This window comes from Trichomycterus rosablanca, chromosome 2 (assembly GCF_030014385.1).
Source record: "Trichomycterus rosablanca isolate fTriRos1 chromosome 2, fTriRos1.hap1, whole genome shotgun sequence".
Taxonomy (NCBI): Eukaryota; Metazoa; Chordata; class Actinopteri; order Siluriformes; family Trichomycteridae; genus Trichomycterus; species Trichomycterus rosablanca.
In genome coordinates this window covers 30,095,915-30,114,165 of record NC_085989.1, presented here as the reverse complement: position 1 = coordinate 30,114,165, position 18,251 = coordinate 30,095,915, and the positions used below count along the sequence as shown (strand labels likewise).

General features: G+C 37.4%; 1 protein-coding gene across 1 annotated transcript in view; it reads right to left on the bottom strand.

The window, feature by feature from the left end:
- Nucleotides 1-2,602: 2,602 nt before the first annotated feature.
- poc1bl (POC1 centriolar protein homolog B (Chlamydomonas), like) overlaps nt 2,603-18,251 on the bottom strand; it is a 31,017-nt gene continuing 15,368 nt past the window's right edge. Inside the window, exons 5-11 of the mRNA XM_062990700.1 lie at nt 15,211-15,396; nt 14,766-14,883; nt 13,065-13,241; nt 11,420-11,551; nt 5,896-6,006; nt 4,301-4,453; nt 2,603-3,214 (exon numbers count right to left, since the gene is read on the bottom strand). Of these exons, the coding sequence (XP_062846770.1) occupies nt 3,086-3,214; nt 4,301-4,453; nt 5,896-6,006; nt 11,420-11,551; nt 13,065-13,241; nt 14,766-14,883; nt 15,211-15,396 (1,006 nt within the window). The 3' untranslated portion in view covers nt 2,603-3,085. The remainder of the gene's footprint in view (nt 3,215-4,300; nt 4,454-5,895; nt 6,007-11,419; nt 11,552-13,064; nt 13,242-14,765; nt 14,884-15,210; nt 15,397-18,251) is intronic.

Here is an 18,251-nt window from a genome sequence, read left to right as displayed (position 1 = left end):
CAGGAAGGATCTATACAGTTCTATACAGCTACCATTGAGTCTTTCATTACATTTAGAAAACTTTAGAAAAGTAATCAAGTGTAGGGAACTGTACAAGACTGGCCATGACCTGTTAGCAATTATTATCTGAAGATAAGCCCTAGACCTAGAGCATCACACTAACAAAGAGTTTTATTCAACAAAACATAGTCTTAAAACTTGTCCATTTTGTTATACCAACAAATCTGCACTCTACTTTTTACTGTGCTTGCAGGAAAATGTGTTAATGTCCAGACAGGTGCATATTGCTCTAGGTGGCACAGCTGGTAGAACTGGAGCCGCAGAGCAACACAGATCCAAAGGACTTGGGTTAGGTTCTTACCCTCAGTCACTGCCTGTGATGACCTTCACGATCTCCCTGTGTGCTCTGGTTTGCTCCCACCTCCCCAAAATATACAGAAGATGAACTAGGAGTGTAAATAAACAATGGTACCCTTTCCACCATATCCAAAATGTAACATTATAACTGATTCAATGTGAAACGCAAATACTGTACATGTAAATAGTTGAACATTGACCACTAGATGGCAGTGCCACAGAGCAAAGAAGGAGGAAAAACACATTTGTCTTTGACACATTTGAACTGGTTTAATAAGTTGAAGGGTACTCGCAATAAAACAATAACTACACAGAATGAAATTATCAAACTTTGTGCTTGATCAGTAGTTTTAAATACCCATTCACACCATCCCATAAAAATTTAACCATTTACCATTTAAACCATGTTTCATTATAAAACAACACATCTTTAGAACTTATTTAACAGCCAAAATATAGAGCAAAAAAAATCAGAGCCAGCTGTGATCTCTTACAAAATTACATCTGGAAATTAATAAGGCCAGTTCTACCCACCGGCCAGTTCGACCCACCGACTTTCTTAACTTGTGTGCCCCTCTTCAACACCAGAGTAGTTTAATCCATAACATAAAAACAACAGCTTTAAAATGTAATACACTAACATAATCTTCAAAATGGACGTTTCAAAAGTAGACTAATTCATTTCAGTTCTCTCTGAGGTGTTTTTAGCACTACTATTTGCATCCTTTCTTGTAGATGTAAATCCTAGTGTTTATATTTTAATGAACATTAATTAGCATATAATTACTCAGACCCCATCATCAGATTAATATTCAGCAAACACATAGCACCCTTACCTTTGGCACCCTGATATCACCTTTAACCACCTGTTCAAAGTTTTTACATGTGATACAGCACATTCTGCTTTAATTAACCAGTTAAATATCAATTTCATATTAATAATCCATGAATGATTACATATTCATTAAATATGCACTCCAGACTTGCGTAAAAGTCATGACTTTACACTTCATCATTATCATGAGGCAGACATAATGACAGGCCTTTAATTTCCTGTGTTCCAAACAGCTTCCTTTCTGCTAGAAAGGTTGTATTAACACCATTAGTAGTGCACTAATTAGACCTTATATTTAGTACAGCAGTATGTGGTATAAAACGCAATTCAATCCATTTGAGGAGGCTAGTGAGACTTAGAAAATTCCAATTTGGGTCCATTCCCACCCAAGTTAGGTTTTGTTCTCCTTCACTTTCAAGCTTAAATTTATTCCAGACTTCTTATTAGAAATGAAGTCGGGCAATGCAAGACTAGTAAGGAACAGAATCAAGAATCAAATCAAAGTGGTCCTGTTATTTAGTTCCTAGAATTTCTAACACTACAAGCGTAAATTAAACAATATAATATTTTAACAGCTGGAAGACTTTAAAGATTACTCAACAGTTAACAAGTGTTCCTTTGGATACAATAAAATAAAAAAAATATTAAAAATCATTTACATCATTAATGTGACTGTTTAGTTTCATATACAGTATGAAAAAGACACTTTAACAATAGCAAAACATGTGGCACTGTAATAAAGGCACTTTAGGTTGACATAACCCTGTTAAAATTCTATTCAAAACTAAACAAGCAATTTAAAAATCTTATATTTTTTCAGCATCATAAAACTTTTAATTACAAAAATCAGAAGCTGTGTCTATTTTTGTAATATTGTTGTAAGAATTTATTCTACCTGATAATCTTAAAAATATGCAGCAATTCCCATTATATGCCAGGGGCATTTTATCCTTTTCATTTCCCCTATACTGTAATAAACTACAATCCCCATGATTCACAGCTCAGTCCTCCCCTCAGCTGCACAAATAAATACCTTGCAATAATGTTTGATAACCATCCAGTTTCCAGTCTTTCCCTACATTATTAACCTTCAAGTATGATTTTTAAAGTCGATGTTAAAACTGTGATCTATGTCGTCGGTTTAAATGATTGCTCAGTAAATATTTAATGTATAGCACAGTGTCACAGTGTTTTGTGCAGAACAGGTTTGTGGAGTCTACAAGAACATAAACCCACATCACAATGGAAAAATTCTCCAGGCCATTGTACTGCCACAAATGTTCAACAGATTTCATGGTTAACAACACAGTAAAACACACTTGTTCTTATTACTTCCTAAAATATGTTTTCACTTTATAAAACCTTCATAAATAAAATAGCTATGTATTTTAACAAGTTGAAGTTGTCATGTAGTGCAATTTAAACATCAATGCAGATACTACACAAAAATATCATTCCATGTTGCTACTGTAAGAAATAGTACCACAGTACTGTTATATATAGTTTTTCAATATCACAAAAGAAACAATAGCACAAGTATTAAATACCTTTGGTTTTCAAAGGCACTGAACTGTCAAGGCACTGAGTCATGTCTGGCCATTTTGAAAACTAGGTTTTCACTTTCACAGAGCATTGGCACTTTTCTGCCAATGGAATTCACTGAGCAACTCCATATCACATTGATTTTCTAAAGAGTGTCCTAATCCCTCAGGGGATTCTGACCAACTGGCCATAAAACTCAAGAGTGCAAAATTAAATAAAACGTCACATAGTGGCTGAACCAGGTTACTGAATGGTAATGCCGTCAGTATGTACAGTTATTTTCCTATGACTGAACAGCTGTCTTCATGGTAATTGCACTTGGATTAAGACTGAGGTGAAATAACACTTCCATCATTCGAACTTCCATAGCTGGTTTTTGTCTTGGGTGGAACAGGTGCGCATTTGAACATCAGTCCGCCCCTCTGCTGTGCGGTAAGAGGTTATGCACCTGTCAGTAAGAGGGTGATATATACTTCCATCCTGGAAAGAAAGAAGACACAGCATATGAATAAAAAACCAGGTTGGCTTGTGTTTACTGAATTTATATTCCCATTTCGAAAGCTCACATCCTTAGACAGTTTCAAATTCTCCTTGCTTCCAGCACCATGGGTATAGATTTGAGTATGCCCACACCTTAAGATTTTTGGCAAACTGTAATTTTCCTGTTTGTCATTGTCCTGTTGTCACAAAGGCATCACATACGGTTTTATCATTTGCAAAACAGCTGATTTTTGCAACTGTTCCATTTATGTGACTGAACGATCAAAAAAAAAAAGTCTGTATGTAGATGCCCAACTGGCCAATAGCACTGTTTGAAAATCGAACTCTGGATCCCAGCCATACTCAGATTTCATATTTACTGCTGCACCACACAAGTGCAATTATTATTTTTGATAAAATTTTACAGAAGTGAATGCTGTACTTCTTCAGTGTGTCACTGGCCACAGGTTGAGAACATCTGATATACAGTGTCACTGCATGGCACATCAGCAAATTATCCAAGCTTCTACTGGTAAAGAAAACTTCAAAGTGTGCAGTGCAGCTGAATGTTGACCTTAATTTTCAAGGTACAACAAATTTTGCTGAAAACCACAGCCCTTGTGATACTATTGTGATAGCTTTTACAGCCAAAAATTTCAGGCTTAATTATAACCAAAGTCCTTTAAAAATGTCTTTTTATTTTGAATTTATCATTGGAAAATGTAAAAAATGATTTCCATTTACATAAGACTTCTAGAAACAAGAAACCTAGAAACCAAGAACCAACAACATTAGAAAACATTTCAATTTAAATAATTCGTTTTTGTTATCTTTGGTGACACAATGAAACCATTTTTAAAACTAAGTTATTTGTGATAATGCAGGTTATGTTCCTGATTTTTCTTAATCTTTATTATTTGCTAGGAAATCAGATTATTCTTGCTTTCCATGCCCCCGTAACCAGAGTGTAGGGTGATGGGTATGGTGATTCTAAGATTTTTAAAGTTGTGTAGTGTTTATTAGGTTTGAGTGACAGAAAAAATGCTATTAAAATTGTATGTGGATGAAGTTTGTAGGCATACTCACATCTCTGAACACCCAAACCATGCTTTGAGGAACCTGCTTTCCATCTGCAGGACAGTGCTTCATCCCTATGTGGTTCTGGCTGTTTTCAGTCACCGCACACAGCTCAGTCACTGAGTTAAAGCGGATCTCCTTATGTGATGTGTACTCAAAGTACTGACAAAGAGAACCGCATAGAGATAAAAGAAACATTGTTTAAAAGGGCGGTATTTTTTCAAAACATCTGTTAAAAGTGGGACAGTCTAAATAGCCAAAAACTTATCAGATGGAGATAAAATTAATAATTAGTAAGCAAGTAAGCACTGACTCAGTCAAAACTTACTGGTACACTCTTACAGAACAAAGTTCAAGAGTAAGGTGTGGCTCTAACGTCAAAGAGGCTGTTTTATTAAGAACAGTTTGCTTTTTCCCAGGTCATAAATCGGTCCAACCCTTAAAAGCAACGTTTCTAAATTCAATTCCATGTTCAAAACTATGCACTATTCACTTTCTGGACACTATTCAGGAATATTTTCGAAATCCGGAAGCATAGTGTATCCTATCTGATGCACTTCAGGAATCCCAAAATGCAGAGGTGCATAAGGTTATTTGCTTAGCATTTACAAAAAGGCAAGCTACACAAGAGATTTTAATATTACCCATGGCATTATCAGTGGTACATAAAAAGATCATTTATTTTTTTGCTTATTAGGACGTCATGTTTTACACACTTCGGTTACATTCATGACAGGACAGGTAGTTACTGATTCACTTCAAGTTTTTAATATCAAACTCCACCTGGGAATCGAACCCGTGACCTGCTTGTTGTAAGGCGACAGTGCTACCCACCGAGCCGCCCCATAAAAAGACCATGCCATTTTTATGCCATTGTAAATTATTCACATGAACATGGAAAACTATAACTTTATGTTTATGTATATACGTCTTAATGAGTAAAAACCTAATGAATATCGTTTATTCAGTAAGCAAAATAAATATTTTTTCTTTGACAAAAGTCCTAGGCTGTCCATTTTGTTCTGACATAAATCATTCGAATGCCTTATGTTGTACTTGCAACTTTAACTTGACAATGATTGTCTTACAACCAGAAAATTACTCAACTACGATAAACAGCCCTTCAGGACTGAAACTGGCTCATCCTGTTCTAAACCTGGGTTGATTAACTCCAGACTTGAAGATCCATCACGCTACAGAGTTTTAAGTTTTTTTTAAAACACCTAATCAATCTCATCAGCTAATAATACAGCCCTCCACATTTGTATAAGATGTTTGAAAGAGAAAAGAGGAAATGTACAACTCCATGTCTCCAGGATTAGAACTAGCCCGGCTTGCTCTAGAGCCATTTACATTTAGAAGCACCACTGCTTGAATAAAGCCAGAAAGCTTGTTCGGCTCAATCAGATGAAAGCATATCACATAAATGCATACAAGGTAATCACTAAGAGGTCCTGACTGCCACCTTGCTTACTTAGTTCTACCATTACCTACACGGCCATAAGCTATTTTAAAAACATGGGCATTTAATCTAGAGTTCGCATCTGGAGCATTTCATAAAGATAAAGAGCATTTAAAGATAAAAACAAATATACTTAAATTACCTGGTTGCCTCCTTGTCCATGGCAGCCAAACAGGGACAGGTGAGCATCTGTTGGGTTGTGATCTGGAGCGTTGTAGTCCAAACATTCTGAAGGGATCCCACTATTACGTAGCTGCACCCAAAAACAGGCATTAGAAAAATGAAGGACAGGAAAAATGTAATTACAGCAGAGTGATAATAGTAACACTGATACACACGCACAAGTGTGTTTACATGCATACTAACAATCAGAATTTTAACCTCAATTCAGTCAGCCTGAGATTTTATTGTTTTAGAATAGTATTTTGTTAATACTGCCATGTTACAATTATTTAACTCCTACATAATACTGCTGATCTTAAAACTTACTGCTTGTCTGTATAAAAAAAAAATGGGGTCACAACATGATTAAACCATTGAGAACTCAATAACGCCCACTTTACTTGCTTCAGTTGTGATGTGTAAAATAAACATCACCCAGACATTCAAATTTTTAAGCTGTGTCACAACCACAGTGAAAACTAAGGAGCTGCCACAAAAGCTAAGGGAGGCGCTGCACCAAGAGGGCAACAGGGCTAAGAAGACTTTCAAGACCTTGAACACTCCAAGAGACCCCACTGGGAGTATTTTCCAGACGTTCCAAACTTATGCCACAGCAGCAAACCTGCCTGGCTGTCAGAGAAAGCCCAAAATATGATCCAGAGGCCTTAATAATCTCACCAGGACATACAAAGAAACCCCTGTGTTACTGCAAAAAACTTACAGGATGACCTGATAAAGACTGGGACAAATGTGTCAGTGGCAACTATTAGAACATCACTATGGATAAGCGGTTTGTCTGACTCAAGAAAAGCAAAAAGAGATTCTTATGACCAACAGAATATTATCCACATGGTCAAATATGAAGATGGGCTAGTGATGATGTAGGGATGTTCTTCTACTGCAGCAACTGGCAATCTTGACCAGGTGACTGACATAATGGGTTCACAGAAATACAAGGCACTTCATATCTTCGAGTGGTCTTCTGAGTCAGATTTACATCCCAAAGAATTTAAAGAAAGCAGTTGCAGCACAAAAGCCATCAAACATCAATGAGCCGGAAGCTTTAGCATGTGACAAATTGGTGAAGATTCCTCAGGAAAGAAGTCAAAGGCTTGATAGCACTTACCAATATGCTTATTAGAGGTTATTAAAGCAAAAGGATGATCCACAAGTACTGAGACTGGGGGCTAAAAAATAGTGCACATGGGCATTTGTCAAAAGATCTAGAGGTTTTTCATTCATACTTGTGTCAACTTACCAAACCTGCTTGTATGTACCTCTACTTATTAAGACTTTAATCTATACACGTCACCATAATACCTTTCAGGGTGGGGGTTAATTATTTCTGATTGCAACTGTAAAATGTTAATGTAAAATATTTCATTTTTCATTTCATCTGAATGTTTCAAAACATTTAAAGGACAAAAACAAAAAAAGACATTAACATATCCTAAAAAAGACAGATTATTAGATTTTTTTGATTACATACAGCAACTGTCACACTTGTAAAGTAGGTACTTGTAAGTAGGTGTCCGAATTGTATGTGCTTCAGTCATGAAGACTGGATTAATTTACATTTTAAACAATGGTGTTTATAAACAAACTTCTGTTTTTCTTTAACCGCCAGCATAAAGTCAAGTGCCGTCTATTATTTCTGCAATTAAAGGAATTACATACTTGGGCACAGACTATAAATTCCTCCATAAACTTCTATGAACCTCTATGAAATGTTCTACCTAAAGAATGCTCCAACAGTGCACCACAAACTATTCTGCACTTGTATGAGAGGATTTAAAAAAGGACTGAGGCTAAAAGCTGTCCCTATTTCTTATTAGCTTTTGAATGAATGAATATAGTTACCTGTTTTCACTATTTTGTCAGCTGTCTGTATACTGTAAAGCGGAATATTGCCACAAAGCTACATTATTAAACATTCTAGTCCATTAATTGAATACTCTAAGCCAAGGGTGTCAAACTCATTTTCACCGAGGGCCACATCAGCATTATTGTGGCCCTCAAAGGGACGATTGTAACGTATTCTGCTGTGATTGCAGTCTGTTGTTTTTCCTGGAGGCTAAATTCTGCATTTATATTGTCCTCCTTTACCACAGACACGGCCTCATAACACAAGAGACGCACCGTTTTCTCTTCCTGAAGCACAAACTTGTTTTCATTACATTTCCTCTTTCTGCTTAATTTTCTTACTTATCTTCTTGTACATTTTGGGATTATGTGTAAATATTTCTTAACATCATCTACTGGCGGTATGTGTCACTTTGCAGGTCACAAAATCAGCATGCATTTTGAGAGATGCAGTTAATGTAGGCTTTTACAGTGTATTTTAAGACAATTGTTCTGCCCTCACTAATAGTTTATCCCCCTTGCTCAGCTAGACAGACAGACAGCTCTGTTCAGAATACAGTCAGTTTAATTTGCTTCCCAGCTGTGTGATACACTGTGTGCACCAGAATGAAGTAAAAATACAAACAATAAAAACAATAAAGAACTTAATACAGTAAAAGCACACAGCTGTAGACAAGTGTTACATCTAGTACAATATGAGATTTAATCAACGTAAAATAGCGCTAACGAGTTAGCATTTTGTGTAAAGATACTAATTGCTATAGTAACGGTAACAATTGTATTTAATTACGGTAAATTTGTAACTAAAACGCTGTGATATACTCACTAAACATTTACAAACAACTGAGAATATAAACGCCACTACTTACAGACGATGCTTTGGTATTATACTGCAAGATAATTATTTATATTTATTATTATTGTTTACATTACTACCCGCGTTCTTTTGCCGTAAAAGTCACATGGCTTCTCAGCGAAGGTCAAAGTTAGTTGCCATGACTACGATGTCACCGGTTGCCGTTTAAAGGCGCAAGTGTCCAATTAAATTATAAGTGCATCTCTGTAACGACTCGAACCATCACAACAATCGTACAGTCGTTTAAGCTCTCGCGGGTCACATAAAATGACGTGGCGGGCCGGATCTGGCCTGCGGGTCGTGAGTTTGACACCCCTGCTCTAAGCTGTCACACTTGAGCCTCTGTGCTCTGAGGAACTGTGTGTGCCACGCCCACCTCCACAAGAGCACGCTCAGTCCTGAGCCAATGCCCCTTTTTGTCATTGGTCCACTTCCACTAATTAGCTCCAGCTCCCCTATTTATGAGAAGAGCTGGAGAACAGACGTTGGAGATTATTTTCCCGGTAACTCGTTCTGTTTGTCCTAGTTTCTGAACTGTTACTACCTCCTTGATAGTAGCTCTTTTATAGCTTTTCTCTGTATGTTTGTTGGTTTACCTTGTTTTGGTTTGTTTGTTTAGTTAGCCTGTTTAGCTCATTAGCCTGTTTAGCCTCTGTCTCTAGTAGTTACACTTAGCCTTTTGTTTGTTTAACCTCCATGTGTTAGCTCCATGTATTAGCTCTGTGCATTAGCCTTTGTTTATTAACTTTAGTTCTGTTTGTCTGTTTAGTTTGTGTAGTTTTGTTTAAGTTTATGTAGCCCTGTTCAGTGTCTGTTTAGCTTAGTCTATGTATGTTTAGATTAGTTTAACATTTATCTTTGTGTGTTTAGCATTTAGTATTTAGCTTAGGTCTTGTTAGCTTGTCTTGTCGTACCTGTCTTTTGTCATCAATAAATATACTTTAGTTTATCTCATCTCTGCGTGTGTGTCCGCCCCTCGTCCGTCATAGCCCTTAAAGCGTTACATAAGCAGCTGTATGTATTATTAATGACCAGTATATTTTCAGAAAACCCACAATAAACTTAAAAAAGAAGCTGTAAAAGGTTTTGCAAAAAAGTATTTCATTCAGAGACAGAAAAGGAATAGGCACTGAAATCATACATATCACATGGCCGTCCATTTACCCATCAGAAATTGAGAAAGATAGGCATTAAGGCTGTTCTTTGGACTAGCACGCAAGTGATGGAATGAACTTCACGTCTGTTCCAACAGCTGAGTCTTTTGCAATATCCAGCATGACTAGAGACCCACTTCTTTACTAACTATCCTGCACTTATCTATCTCTCAAGAAAAAATCTGTTCTTCTACCTACAGCAGGGGTGTCAAACTCACGACCCGCAGGCCAGATCCGGCCCGCCACATCATTTTATGTGGCCCGCGAGAGCTTAAACGACTGTACGATTGTTGTGATGGTTCGAGTCGTTACAGAGACGCACTTATAATTTAATGGGACACCTGCGCCTTTAAACGGCAACTGTTGACATCGTAGTCATGGCAACTAACTTTGACCTTCGCTGAGAAGCCATGTGACTTTTACGGCAAAAGAACGCGGGTAGTAATGTAAACAATAATAATAAATATAAATAATTATCTTGCAGTATAATACCAAAGCATCATCTGTAAGTAGTGGCGTTTATATTCTCAGTTGTTAGTAAATGTTTAGTGAGTATATCACAGCGTTTTAGTTACAAATTTACCGTAATTAAATACTGTTGTTACGTTACTATAGCAATTAGTATCTTTACACAAAATGCTAACTCGTTAGCGCTATTTTACGTTTGGTTAAATCTCATATTGTACCAGATGTAACACTTGTCTACAGCTGTGTGCTTTTACTGTATTAAGTTCTTTATTGTTTTATTTTTTGTATTTTTACTTCATTCTGGTGCACACAGTGTATCACACAGCTGGGAAGCTAATAAAACCGACTGTATTCTGAACAGAGCTGTCTGTCTGTCTAGCTGAGCAAGGGGGATAAACTATTAGTGAGGGCAGAACAATTGTCTTAAAATACACTGTAAAAGCCTACATTAACTGCATCTCTCAAAATGCATGCTGATTTTGTGACCTGCAAAGTGACACATACCGCCAGTAGATGATGTTAAGAAATATTTACACATAATCCCAAAATGTACAAGAAGATAAGTAAGAAAATTAAGCAGAAGGAGGAAATTTTATGAAAATGAAAACAAGTTTGTGCTTCAGGAAGAGAAAACGGTGCGTCTCTTGTGTTATGAGGCATTACGTGTCTGTGGTAAAGGAGGACAATATAAATGCAGAATTTAGCCTCCAAGAAAAACAACAGACTGCAATCACAGCAGGATACGTTACAATCGGCCCTTTGAGGGCCACAATAATGCTGATGTGGCCCTCGGTGAAATGAGTTTGACACCCCTGACCTACAGTTTTGTTCTAACAGGGTTCCTTACAGATTCTGTTCTTAGACTATTGTCTACCAGTATTAAAGTAGGGATATGTTTACTGAGGAAGCACGTTTGTATGTACATACAGAAGCACTTCTAAAAGTAAATACATGTTAAACAGTGGTTAAATAAACATTAAACTTGTTCTGCATATCCTGTTTCTTGTTGATATATTTTTTAATGGTGTATGAGGGTAACAGGTTTGCTTGCACCTTGTTAGAAATCCTCAGTAAAAGTAGTTATTGAAATACATATCGTTTAGGTATTTTGATTGAATATTTTAAATTGACAGTTAATGAAAATGCACTTAAGATCCACTTACAGCTCCATGCCACTCAGGTCTATCCTCTGGCACATGCAGACCTGGGTAGACATTCTTCAGGTACCAGTCGAAGCTCTTGCACATGAGCCGGTCCCGTAACAGAATCCTGTCTGAGATGTCCCCATATGATTCCTATAAGACAGCATACACCAGTCATCACATGTAGCAGTTAACTGACCTTTTTGTTTAAATGCCAAACAAGAAAGTTAATTTTTTTACCAAAAAAAATCCTGATATGATGGATCTCTGCCAGTTAACACAATGTTTTAACGGATAGATCACAGTCAATATTTGAACCTAACACAAGTTATTACTTTATGATAGCACTGTGAGTGTTAACACCCAAATCCGTTACAAAACATGTTTACATTTAAGCAGGATGTAATAAGTTGACATTACACTGTAGTTCCTGAAAGGTGACCATTGCCAGTACATCAACATTAAACTTAAAGGTAAGGGCAGGACTGCCACTCGCTCTATGTATTGACTTTAATAACCATATCAGTGAAGTGACCTACACTCACTAAGCACTTATTTTCATTCATATTTCATGCCTGTTATATATATATATATAGTTTGTTTTATGTGGGCAGCTGTAGCCTAGTGGTTAAGGTACTGGACCACTAATTAGAGAGTTGCCGGTTCGAGCCCCACTACAGCCAGGTTGCCACTGTTGGGCAAGCAAGGCCCTTAACCCTCAATTACTTAGACTTTATACTGTCACAAATGTAAGTCGCTTTGGATAAAAGCATCTGCTAAATGCTGAAAATGTAAATGTTATGCGCTATGCTGTAAAATGTGGTAGCCCAGGATCTCAGAGGTGCCATCAGCAAATTGGACATCCTTGATGGCTATGTCTGAGGTGGAAATGGCTGAAAAGCCTAGTCACTGAGGTGTACTTGTCAGTGCGCTCTCAGTGCCGGTCCCAAGCCCAGATTAAATCAAATGGTTGTGTCAGAGGGGGGATCTGGTGTAACAATCGTGCCAAAACAGGGATGCGCACCAAAATGATCCTCTGTAGTGACCCCTAAATAAGGGAGCAGCCGAAAGTAGTACAAAAGCCATTTATTGATTATTTTAAAAGCTACACCTACTACACATATGAACTACAGTTACTGACTGTTGCCCATATGTGTACCAGATAGCAGCCAACAAAGTAAAATAAGGGAAATTTGGCCTACATTCTTTATTTGCATTCTAAAACATTGAGCATGGGTGGCAAGGTGACACAGCTATTAGAGTAGGTGCCGCTCAGCACCAGGGCCCTGAGGACCTGATATTAATCCTGGCCTCCACCTACTGTCTGTAAGAGTTTTTGTATGTACTCTCTGTACACGCTTAGGTTTTTTTCAAAGTTCTCAGGTTTACTTTGCACTACCAAAAAACACGCAGAATGTAAATACTATGATGCATCTAAGTACATGCAAAATAGCTTCCTGTTCCAAGCAGAAGGAATCCTTCAGGAATTTTACATGATGTTAGAGCCTACATTCTTGCGTACAAGATTCCAAAATGATATTAAACTCCCTTTACATCCCCTAAGACTGTGATGCCAGAGATACAGTGCTTCTCCTATTAAGGCAGTGAGTTAGTTAATTTCCAGATTTATGGAGTGCATGTACAAAGCAGAAGGATTAAGTGTTACCTTACGAGCAGGAGGATTGCGGTTATAAAACAATTCCTTGTATGAGTCCATCCAGACCTCAGCAGCCCGAACTGTGTTCTGGAGAAACTTTGGCCTGGCATATGGCGCATGCTTAGGAAAGACGTGACCCACATGAGAACATGGGTGAATCTCCAATGAGCCTCCACACTGCCAGACCTGCAAATGGCAAATGGAAACATTACATATAAATACACCGATCAGCCATAACATTAAAACCACCTCCTTGTTTCTACACTCACTGTCCATTTTATCAGCTCCACTGATCATATAGAAGCATTTCATAGTTCTACAATTACTGATTGTAGTCCATCTGTTTCTCTGCATGCTTTGTTAGCCCCCTGTCATGCTGTTCTTCAATGGTCAGGACTCTCCCAGGTCCACCACAGAGCAGGTATTATTTGGGTGGTGGGTCATTCTCAGCACTGCAGTGACACTACAAGGTAGACCAACTAGGTAGGAGTGTCCAATAGAGTTGAGTGGACACGGTATTTAAAAACTCCAGCAGCACTGCTGTGTCTGAGCCACTCATACCTGCACAACACACACTAACACACCACCACCATGTCATTGTCACTGCAGTGCTGAGAATGATCCACCACCTGTGGTGGTCCTGGGAGAGTCCTGACCACTGAGGAACAGCATGTAAGGGGGCAAACAAAGCATGCAGAGAAACAGACAGACTACAGTCAGTAATTGTAGAACTACAAAGTGCTCCTGGTAAATGGAGCTGATAAAACAGACACTGAGTGTAGAAACAGGTGGTTTTAATGTTATGGCTAATGTGTATGTGTATATAATACATTTACAAGTGTGTAATCAACAACCAGTTAAAATTAACAAAGAAAACTGGGATGTCACAACACAACAAGAGATGTCCTTAAGTGGGACTCGTCTTCCCTTAAATCCCTGAAAGATGTTTCCTAAGGTTTTTCTTTACTTGGCACAATTTGCAATCCAACATTTTGCATAGCTTATGTTTAAGGTGCTAAATCTCCTTTTATTTTGTCTCAAAATTCTTTAGTTAGTTGGCTGATGTGGGTTTAAGGCCATGCCAGCCTTAAGCCATTTTCATGGCAGAAAGGGTTAAAGGCTAAAAGACATCATGGGGGTGTTGATGGTCAATGATTGGTTGGAGTAAAGCCTGTACAAGCAGAGTTTATATGTATGATTTCAGTTCTGTCAGTGATAGAAACTGTCAAAATAATTTTATTAATAGTAAGTATTACTATGTTAAGCTATTTCACCTTTTCCTCCTGTCCCTTACATCATCGTATACTAACTAATTTACAGTTTATCAATTATACACAGCAGTTCCTTTAAGTCAACTAAAGATACTGTACTGGATTGTATTTCTACATGCATAAAACATCCTAAGGAAAAGCTCCCACAATCTTTGTTTTACCCACATGCTGATATGCTAAATACAAATTGTTTAGTCTGTAACCTACTATACAGATGATCTTTGTGGGTATACCATTACTGACTGTTGCCCGTCTGTGTACCAGATAGCAGCCAACAGAATAAAATAAGGGAAATCTGGGATACATTATAAATCTTTGTTTTACCCTCATGATGTGGGTAATGATATGCTTAATACAAACAGTTCAGTCATTACAATTACCTCAAAATGCCCATTTTTTTAAGGTAGAGTGCAATGTAAAACACATTAGAAAATCTTACCCTGAAGGAAAGCTCCAGATTTTCCCCTCCCCACACCTCCATGCCCATGTCGTAGGTGCCCAGATGCTCAAAGTAGGCCTTGCTAACGGCAAACAAACCCCCAGCCATGGTGGGAGACCTGCGAAAAGTTCAGACACAGAATGTTGGCAGCATATCAAAGACATCAATCAGCACATTCTGGCCAAAGGTGAGTACTGCTTAGTTTACACACTGCCTCTGAAAGCATCCAGTCTTTTCAAAACCAAGGAGTTAACTGGCAATATAAACTATTTATAGGTATTCCAGTGTTACTATATTAACTAACAGGCATATAGTAATGTTAAGGTCTGTTAGTCACTGGAGAAAAGAACCTTTGTCTGACCCTTCCTGCTTTCAGTTCAGATTACTTCATTCCATGTCATGCAGAAAGTGGTGCACTCCTCAGAAAGGCTGACTAAACACTGACCTAATGGGATCAATTCGGGATTTCCGTCTCTTGCGGTCCTCCTCGGGCACAGCATGCCACTGGAATGTGAGACGCCAATCAAAGCCGCCCACCATAGGCTCTTCAGTCTGCATATAGAACTCAAATGTGTTCCAGTCAATGGTGTCAATCACTGGGCATATTACAGTGTTCTCTTTTTCAGCAATCCTGCAAGAAGACACAAAAACATACAATACATGAAGCTGAAGAGCAATTTTAGTTTTAAGTGGAGCAAGCTTTTTTATTTTTAATTAACTCTGGATATCTGGGACAGTAAGGATACTCTACTAAAACAAACCTACTCTAATAGAATAAATGTGTTGTTTGGATAAGCTGAAGTCCTGGGGCCATTTAATACAAATGCATTTCAGCCTTGAATTCTTAATTAGGTTTTTTTCCAGAACAACAATCTTCTTATCAGAGCCTAATTTAGAACCTAGGGGTCAGAACCTTAGAGGACTAACAATAAAGACCTTCCCTGTCTTTCAGAAAACGTTTAGCATGTTGTAAGGTTGTCATAGTAAATCGTCCTATTTAAAAATGTTTTACTTTATTGTACTGTAACCTGTCAATATTTAGTCTTTGTAAAGGGTTTTGGTCACAGGATTTGCTCTAGTTAGACCCACAAATAGGACCACTGACATAACAATATTTGACTTTTAAAACCATCCCTAATGTGTTTAGGAATTATGTCTTATTTTAAAACATCCCAAAGTCAAAATACTATGCCTCTCAATACAATTTGATAATTATTTCCAATGTGTGTTACCAAGCAATTGCTGATGTGCTATAAAAAGTCAACCAAAACTTAAATACTAAAGCAAAAATTTATTTTAAAACAATACAGAAAAAACTTAAAATGTCAATTTATGGTTATAGTAAAATTTATTTGGATTTTTTTTAACCACCCTTTTATGGTTTTACTAAAACAATAACATTTAAAATGATGTATTTGCATTTCCTAGTTTCTTGGGACTTTACCAACAACAAACAAACAATATTTTTTCACTAGTGCACATAGTATTTTTGTAATGAACTTTCACCAAACAGTTGAGATGATGGATGATTCATGGATGATTCATGGATGATTTTTTTAGATGCAAGCACAAGCTGACACATAGGTTTGAAGGGCTGTTTTCTTAAAACCATTAACCACTATTTTTAATACATCAACCAAGGAGTAGATATGGCCCAAACAAGATTATTTACATACAGCTTATTTTGACCCAAGTTTTTAGACTCAAAGTAAGCTGAACCAAATAGTTGAACACATCATTAAAGGGTTAAAATTACTAAGTCAAAAAGAAAAATTAATTCAGGGTTTAATGTTTTCCAACTGCAGTCAAACAAACCACAGTCATTACAGAAAATGGTTCAAATAAAAAAAAAAACTGGTATCAAATAAAATGAGTTAGACAATGCTGTATTGTCATTCCTGTTCACTGTACGCTGAATATATAATGAGGAAAGACACACTAGAGAAAGATGATTAATGGTTTATGATTGATGGAGAAAATATCAGCAACCTTTCAAATGCAGATGACACAACACCCATAGCAGACAATCATGAACACCCGAAAGCCCTTATAAAGAAAGTGAAAAGGTAGAACTTAAGAATGACCAATTACTATTAATAGAGAAGTGGTGGAGATCTATTTGGATAAATTATGAACTGATCCAGCAGTCAGGAAATATGACACAGACTGGGATTTGCCAGAACAAGAATGAACTGGAAAAGATCTTTGTCTCTCATAAAGGGCAGAATTGTCCAGACTGTGGTCTCCTCTGTGGTTCTTTATGGGTAAAGAAGCTGTCTAGTTTAAAAAAAAAAAAAAAAAAAAAAAAAAAAAAAAAAAAAAAAAAAAAGCGGGACAGAAAGAAAATCAATACCTTTGAACTTTGGTGCTGGAGAGGATCTTTAAGGTTGCCTTGAAAGGTAAAGAAAACAAAATAGAATCTCGACTAAATCAAACCTAATCTCTCACTCAGAGCCCAATTAACCAAACTGAAGCTCTATTGTTTTAAACACATTGTGAGAAGAACCTGTTCAGTGGAAGATTAAAAGGTAAAAGACGAAGAGGACAGACAGTAAAAAGATGGATAAGCACAATTAGAGGAACAATAAATAACCATTAAGAAGCCTGAAGACCCAAATAGAAGACAGGATGTTCTGGAGAAACACTATCCATGTGTTTGCCAGGAGTCAAAATCGTAAATATACTTATGGAACTCGATTTGTGTCCAAGGGTGTAGTCATTTTAGACTTTTCCCAATCTGTTTCACAAAGCTTTCATATTATTTTCATTTTTACTACCACTTTATCCTGGTGAGGGTCACAGTGGGACCAGTTTTCCTTGAAACACTGGGCACAAGGCAGCAATATACCCCAAACAGGGCCCCAATCCATCGCAGGGCTTTGACCATCTCAACCATTTCGAATCTCAGTTCTGCTGCTATACAGACAATAATTTGCTTGTCTGCTGGTTGTTTGATGGCGCCTGCACAGAGACGGGGGATAATGGAGATCAGTGCGAAACTCTCTGTATGCGATACCAAACTCCAATTAAACCGGCCTTGTGCACATGAAAAGAAGCAGTCGTCCACTGCACACATGTCGGAGAGGGTGTGTTTTAGTCACGACTTTTCTTGGTCAGAAGCAGAGGTCTGCAGCAGAGGTCTGCACCAAATTTGATCAGGTAATTTGATACAACTACATTTAAAGAATAGTTGTGGGAAAATGCATTTAATAAAAATTATACTCCTGTTAGCAATGGGTGTAGCTGAAAACAAACATAAAGCAATGCTACCATCAGCCGGATGTAACCTTATCAGTAACCTTTAGACACTGTTACTGTGTCTAAACAGCACTACAAGGATGTGATATACAGCAAAGATGGTGAATACTCATCCTGTTATCTGAACATATGTTGTATGAGCAGTACACAAACTGTCAGTAACTGTTTGATGTTTATTTTCTCTGGCTGGTATCCAACATTATTCTGAGTAAGCTCTGTAGGCACTTC